General features: G+C 37.5%; 1 protein-coding gene and 1 long non-coding RNA gene across 2 annotated transcripts; both read right to left on the bottom strand.

Annotated features, from left to right (window-relative positions):
• Window positions 1-2936: 2936 nt before the first annotated feature.
• On the bottom strand, window positions 2937-3415 carry LOC140016094 (uncharacterized). The gene is made up of 2 exons (XR_011822441.1): window positions 3335-3415; window positions 2937-3242 (listed from the first exon to the last, which is right to left on the bottom strand). It is a non-coding gene; the product is annotated as an uncharacterized lncRNA (long non-coding RNA).
• Window positions 3416-5468: 2053 nt separating this feature from the next.
• Window positions 5469-7222, bottom strand: LOC140016092 (uncharacterized). The gene is made up of 2 exons (XM_072069223.1): window positions 7054-7222; window positions 5469-6675 (listed from the first exon to the last, which is right to left on the bottom strand). Exon 2 carries the CDS (start codon window positions 6650-6652, stop codon window positions 5783-5785), a length of 870 nt encoding a protein of 289 aa, XP_071925324.1. The 5' UTR covers window positions 6653-6675; window positions 7054-7222; the 3' UTR covers window positions 5469-5782.
• Window positions 7223-8081: the final 859 nt, after the last annotated feature.

The raw sequence follows: 8081 nt of genomic DNA, 5'->3' as shown, positions 1-8081 counted from the left end.
TTAATCAACTTCCAGTAAACCTCTAAACTGTGACTTGAAGATGGTGAATGAGCTAATCTGTCATAAAAGGTGGAAGAGGAACATCACCTTTAGAACTTTCAACAACAATGATGCAGAGAGGATCCTAAACATTCCACCAAGCTTGTCAGGGAGGGTGGACAGTTATTATTGGCAACCACAAGTAGGAGGGACATACATAGTCAGCTCAGGCTATAGAATCTTGATGGAAGAAAATAATTGTGTTGAAAAATGCAAAACTGATGCAGCTGGTACAAGCTACTCATATGGAAGCCAACAAGTTAAACAGATGTGGTACACCCTATGGAAATTCAACATCAAACACAAAATCAAGATCTTCATCTGGAAATGTATAAAAGGTGCATTGCCAGTAAGAGAAGCAATACATAAGAAGATAGTATTGGGAGATCCAATGTGCAGAACCTGTGGGAAGGAACAAGAAACGGTAGAACACTTACTGCTAAGCTGTCCACACACTGTTGACATATGGAAGGCTGCCTCTATCCAATGGGAAGATACTAAAGATCAACAAGGAGACTTCCAAAGATGGCGGATCAGAATTTCTGGGGCAAGGAAAAGACCGGAAGGGCTGGAACATATAGTCTGACTGCAAACATCTTGTGGCAAGTGTGGAAAGATAGAAACAAAAAAGAATTTGAGAACTCAAGCAACTCCTTACCAGTAAGGACAATCGAAAAGGCTCACAAAGAATGGTTGGAGCATGAGGAAATTGAGAAATCTAAGGGAAGGATGAGCACAAAAGAAACAGCATACATGCATGCAGAGCAATGCCAGGGTCAGGAAGGTGAAGGAACCTTAGTCCTGGATGTGGCAACAACAAGTCAGCAAAGACAGACCTCACTTGGAATTGGAGTCACAGCTAGGATAACTCCAAACACTAGGACTGCAAAATGGGCGCTAAAAGAGAGAAGTTTGGGAAACAAAGTCCTAGATGATACGGTGGCATTAAAACTTGTCTTATGCAAAGCTGTGCAACAACAGTGGAGTAGAGTTAAGCTCAACTCACACAACAAGGAATTGATGAGACAAATAACACATCAGAGTCCCTTGGATAGCAGAATGGCCACTTTGCTTGAGGACATCTCTAACATGCAGAAGCTGTTTCACATGTGCTTTTTTTGCTTGGTTAGAGAAGAAAATACGGAAAATAGCATAAGACTTAGCTTTAATGCCTTAGGCATTCTTTTGGATAAGGAATGGAATGTTCCTCAGTGTCTTTGAACACTTAATGTACAGTTGTCTCGAGCCTTTGCTCGCATATATAAATTTCTTTACGCTGAATGAAATTATCCTAACGTTTCGGAAAAAAAAAGAAAGCCAAATTATTCTGTTACAAATTTAAATAATAAAAAAAAATGCCCAAGTTTTCTTTGTTATTCTTTTTGCAGTATGGAGATGGCAGATAGGTTTGTTTATTACGGAATAAGTGGGAATTTGATCAGTTAATTGATGCGGCCACAGCTACAGCGGTGGCCGAGAACGTGAATGCTTGGTCCGGCACAACGCAGCTTTTGCCACTTTTGTGTGCTTTTATAGCCGACTCGTTTCTCGGCCATTACCGGACCATCGTTCTTTCCTCACTGTTCTATATCCTGGTTGGTACTTGTATTTTGGCTTCATCCCTTGCAGCCTTGTTAGTAGGAATATTCATTGTGTACTTGTGCTTGTGCTTTATCTCTGGTGCCCACTTTGTTTTCTCCATTTGTTTGAACCTTTTGTTTATAGTATGTTATTTTAAAGCATAACTCTACTATAGTTTGATCATATAGAAATGGAACCATAAAGCCTTTTGCTTATGAAGCGAACTAGACAATTTTTTTAATTTTTTAAATTTTTTATTGGGTTAAATGTAGAAAACACCCACGAACTTTCATGGAAGTTGCACAAAACACCCCGAAATATGTTTATAGGCATTTTGCACCCTGAGAAAACGACCGTTCACACATTTCACAGTGAAACAAAACGCGTGGAAGCCACTTTCTGTCCGTTGAATTTGCTGACAAAATTGCCCTCCTTCCAGTGAATATAAATGAGAACCACCTATCATCACTTTTCATTTTCCCCCCTTGTATTTCCTCTTCTTCACAGATGCACAATTTCTACTCAAATGGAACACAGTCCAAATAGTTGCAGCTTAAGCAATGCATACCATGCAACAAACTTCAACTCAAGATGCAGGTGTGGAAAAAAGCACCCGTACGCACTTCATAGACCATTCAAAATCCAGGAAGAAAATTCGTAGAATGCTCCAATTATTCGGTAAGTCCAAATCTCACATACAATTTCAGTGAAGCAAAGGCAATAACTGCCACTTATTTTGGAATTTTGTTTTAAACATAATAGTAATGCATGCGGGTATTTTAAATGGGTGGAACCTGAAACATGCAAAAAAGGAATGGAAATTAGGGTATATTTTCATGGCCGAATGGAAGAAATGCAAGTAAGGATTAACCATCTGCAGCAACAGAATGAGCAACTACAAAGAGCATCTGAAAGAGTGAATGATGCAAGAGTTGCTACTATGCTTCAAAATGACCAGCTAGTGACCAAATGTGAAGAATTCAAAACTATAATCCGGTCATTGGAAGAAAAAATGGCTAACTTTAAAGGGGCTCTTAAAGAAAGTAGGAGGACTGACTCCAAGAGGAGGACTGACTCCAAAGGGAGGAAGCTGATATATGTAATTGTAGTGGTGCTTGTTGTAGTAGTAATTGCTGTAATGAAAGAAAAGAAAAAGGAACAAATGTATTTTCTGCCATGAACACCATGTAACATGAATCATTCAAGTTAGTATAAAATTATGATTTGTCATATAAGCTGGTTATATGAGAGAGAAAAAAAAAAAGCAATGTGGAAAACATAATCAGCATAACAATGGAAACAGCAAAGGCAGTAACTTCATAAACCAGTCCATAGTTCATTGCATAAACTACTAGGAAGATCATCTTCCACTTTACTAATACAAAGTATGAAAATAGCATATCCTAGTGTTCAACCAAACAAAAAAAGACCATATTTGTTTTCTAAACCCTTCAAAAGCATGTTTCAATTACAAAAGAGGAACATATCCTTTATGGACTATATTATCATCCTAACAGTTAGATGAACCTTCATTAGGTGGTATCCGAGAGTCTTGATGCTCACATGTCCTAGTGCTGGAAGATTGACTGGAGAACAAAACATCACCAAATCTTGTTGAATGCCTTTGGATCCGGCAAATAAAACAAGTTATTGGTGATGTATATTTACTTTATCTTGCCTATGAATTGTATATGAAGTGCAGAATAATATATACCTGAGTAGTGGGTATACTACCCTCATTAGCATTGGTATTAGTGCTCAATTGTGAGCCTCCGGTCAGGGGGTCATTTGTCCACTAGTTACACATGACATTAGTTAGTTCAAATGCAGTTGAAATTAAGTAAAAGTGTGTAAAAATACAACTGAAATACCTATCATTTGAACTGTCCGGGTTTCAGAAGTGTTATGAGATTGCATGGCCATCCTTGCCACCTGTCATTAATGAGAAAGACATTAATACAAGTTTAAAATGAACCAGTTTGAAAATATATACATAATGCCTAAGATAATATTGGATCACCATATCAGATGGGATGAAATTTCTGCCATCAGACATGCCAATACCATTCCAATTTCCAAATCCAGAAAGCGGTGGAGGACATCCTGAAAATTCACCTCTCCCTCTTTTCCCTCTTGCCCCACCTCTAGTTGAGGATTCCACTCCCCTACCATTACCTCTGCCCCTTCTATTACCCCTTCCATTACCACCAGTCATATTGACATTAGCATTCTATGTGTCCACATTAACCGTTCTCGGTCTTCCACCAACATTTCTTGGAGGGGTTGTACCTCCTCCCCTTCTCGTTTGAGTGGCACTTTCATCCTACAAAAGTAACTAAATTAGTAAATAAACTAAGGAAGGAAATTATTAAACATAATTTAAGGCATCATACACAACCTGTCTTGGTTGCTTGCATGTTTTCTTATTATGATCAGGCGTATTACAGTTGCTGCAGTGGGCTATAGTACCTTTTCTGGTTACCACATCATTATTCACAAGCTCATCTGCACTTTTTCTTCGTAGCTTTCTTGGTCTGCCAGGTCTTTTCCTTAGTTTTGGTGGTTGAATAGGCAAGCCACTTGTTTGAACCCATAGACCCTCTTCTGGAATAGGAACTACCATACCCTTATAAGCTCTACAATAGTACTCTATACTATAATATGGATGGATAAGGTCTGCTGGTTCTTGATCAGAATCTACAATTGCTGCACATGCATGTACACAAGGAACACCAGTTATATCCCATTCTCTACAAGTACAAGTTCTTGCATTCAGGTTAACAACTTTGTGTCCTGCATAGCCTGTGATCTGCCATATGCTTTGACCAGCTTGAACAGCTTCATATTCCATTGCTCGTGCCTTAATTTCCTCCACTTTATCATGGATTCTTGGACAAATTTTTCCTTTGACCTTAGATATGAACTCTCTCTTTTTTTGGTATCTACACATAATCAGCCTTCTAATTGCTTCAAACATAGATAAAATTGGCTCCTCCCTTGCCTCTTTAATATACTGGTTGAAGGATTCACTAACGTTGTTACTCAAAAGATCACACTTTGATCTTGAATTGAACATGCACCTTGACCAAAGATTAGCTGGAATAGCACTCAACCAGTCATAAGCTTCCCTATTAGCAACCTGGAGTTCTCTCATCTTTTGTGACCATCCATCTGTCTCATATGCTCGTGCAGCAGCTCACATGATATCCCTAAGTGCCTTGTCCTTAAACCTCAGTTTGAAATTGGCATACATATGCCTAACACAGAACCTATGTTCCATCCCAGGAAACACCACATCAAATGTCTCAACCAGACCCTACAAAATAGCAACATCATCAATCAGATTTGGTTTAATTATAGCAGTAATAAACTCATATATGAATGTTGGAAAAATTTAATGGCAAGTTTACCTTTTGCCTGTCAGAAATGAACACCCAATTCATGTCAGCTGGATCCAATATGAGTAGTCAGAAGTTCTAGAAACCAATGCCAGCTTTCCTTACATTTAGATTCCACGCATGCCATTGCTATAGGATACATCTGATTATTTCCATCCCTCCCAACAACATGCATTAGATGTCCCCCAAATTTTCCTTTGAGATGGCAAGCATCTAAACCTATAACTGGTCTGCAGCCACTTATAAATCCATCCTTTTGTGCTCCAAACATAACAAACATTCTCTGAAATATGGGATTAACAGATGCTGGAACAACTTCTGTTATAACATAGGCTGCAGAACCAGGATTTTTCAGCATAATGGTTGCACAATAATCTCTTAGCTAGTCTGGCATATTGTTTTTTATGATCCCCAAACATTTCAGAATGCGTATGTTTCTTGGCCCTGTACACCTTCCATCTAGAAACTCTTAATTTGAACTTTCTTTTAATTGTCTTTTGAAATCCCTTAAGTTTCCAGTCAGGATCATCAGCCAATTCCTTTTTGAAGTGTTCAGCCAACCATCTTGAATTTGCACTAACATTCTTATAAGACCAAGGACATCTATGAGGGGTGCCTTTCAAGCTCTTCACCTGCATTGCTTTAGTTTTCCTATCATAACTCGCATATATTCTCCAACCACATTCTCTGTTGCATATTGCAATGATTTTGTTACTATCATCCTTTTGGAACTTCAACTCAAAACCTTTAAGGATGGAATACATTCAAATTGCCTTTCTAAACACATGTGTGGTTGGGAAAATGAGGCCTACCACAATTTTAGGATCAACCATGTCTCTTTCCTCATTAAATTCAGGAAATTGTTCTCTATTTTCATCATCAGATGACTGAATGGCAGTTTCAAGTACTTCAGCATCAACAATATTTTCATGCTCAACAAACTTACCCTCTTTCCTAGCCTCAACAAAGGCTCTATAATCATCACTAATTAATTCAGCATATTGTTGGTACTGTCCTAAGTTAATATTGCTATCCAGCCCACTAGTTACCTCAGTAATATCATCACCAATATCACAGTCATCACTTAATGTGTTCCCATCTAAGAAATTATCAAAATCTGAGTCATATTCAAAAGATTGCTCACTTTTAGGTGTGTATGAGTCATCAGATTCTATTTCTGATTCATTCACATCATGATCAATCTCTGGTTCAACATTATCATTCACCCCACCAACCCCTAAACCATCATTACCAGTCCCAACTCCCTGATTAGCATTTATATTGCTATTACCTACAGCTTCAACACCACCTTGCTGATTCCCATTATTATTTTCTACATGCCTATTATCATTTACCTCTCCAACATAGATATGAATGTATGGTTCATCCCTGAACATCCCAAACATATGCATGACTGCTGCTTCACTATTAAGTAAGGCAAATTCATCATCCGGCATTTTAAAGCAAATTTGAGTGTTTATGGGCAAGTTCAGTCCCTTTAGCAGCCCCCAGATCTCAAATCTTGACATATAATCTGGGTCAATATCATTGAAATGTTTTATATCCCCACCCACATATGTTAGTCCTGGGTTTTTTACAAAATGGCCCCCATAATGGACTTCCAATGAGAACATACTTTCCAACGGTGATGACCACACTGGTATGTGACAAAAAAACAATAAATTTGAGTGAGGGACCACAAAACCACCTTTATTGAACTTAGTTAACATACTGTAATTAGCAATAATAAACTTAAAACACACTACCAACACCGACCCATGCTCAACAAACTAGAATCTTGTAAAGAAACCTATAAACAACACAATTATTGCATGAAAAGAACAGATACGAAAATTTGGTCGCAATCAGCCTGACATGGAACCAACATAACGACCACATGCAATATATATATTCCATCACAACCATACAAATACCCATTCTAAAACTAAAGCCCACTGCTTTGGGCATCCAGATCCACACAAAAAAGGGTAAAAAGTCGATTAAATAAAGAAAAAATTAGGGGTTTGCATATTACCTGATTTGTTGAGATACTTTAAATATTCTACTTGTTTTTGGATTGTTCAGACCGTCTTTTGCTTTTGCCCACTTCTAGTTACCCTCTGCAGTTATTCGGCTTTGGTTCTTCCTCGATCGCAAGAAAAAGGCAAAAATTTTTGGCAAACTCAAGATTCAGCTTTGCCTTGTACTTTCTGCCCGACATGATGGGTTTGCAGGAGAAGAAGGGTGATTTTGTCAGTTCAGTTATTATTTGAGGATAAAGTTGTCATTTGAGTCCTAAAATAAACGGTGTGTAAATATCCGTTACTTTTCAGTGGACCTTGGGTGCGTTCTGCCTATAAACATATTTGGGGGCGTATTGTGCAACTCATATGAGAGTTCAGGTGGTTTTCTGCATTTAACCCTTTTTTATTTAAGGAGGTAGACAAATTGGTGGCCAAATTATAAAGAACTAGCCAATTTTTATTTAAGCTTGGCTCAATCAATTAATCAAATTTGTTTTCTTTTTCAGAAGCCCTTTTGCGGGGTTAGAGCTTGATTTGATTATTGAGAAGCTCGGTCCACAATGCGTTTCTCACTTTCAAATTTTGGAATTAGGAGTAGTGCATTGTTAGGTGGGAAAAGTTATCTTTTCAAATGGATAAGTGTGAAAAGTAGTGGCAGAACCACATACAAGCCAGTGAGGTCAATTGACCCCACCTAACTTTGAAAAATTAGTTCTTAGGCTTAAAAAATTTGAAAAATTTTAAAGTTACATATTATTTGACCTCACTATATTTTATCAAATTCTCTTTCTTATATACATTGACCCTCAAAAATTGAAAATTCATAATTCTTACCATCACAATAATTTTGAATTTATTTCAAATTATCTATGGAATTTAGTTCAAGAATTAATTCATCTAAAATTTCCAAACACAAGGGGAGAACTTTCTTGAGTGGAGTGAGAAAACCAATTTTTCAAATCATTTTTTTCAAGCTTCAAAATCTTCAAAAACAAGAATTATTCAAGTGGATAGTAAACTTTTTATTTATAATACGAAA

This window comes from Coffea arabica, chromosome 10c (genome assembly GCF_036785885.1).
Source record: "Coffea arabica cultivar ET-39 chromosome 10c, Coffea Arabica ET-39 HiFi, whole genome shotgun sequence".
Classification (NCBI taxonomy): Eukaryota; Viridiplantae; Streptophyta; class Magnoliopsida; order Gentianales; family Rubiaceae; genus Coffea; species Coffea arabica.
The sequence above is the reverse complement of the archived record's forward strand: the minus strand, read 5'-3'. Positions and strand labels throughout refer to the sequence as shown.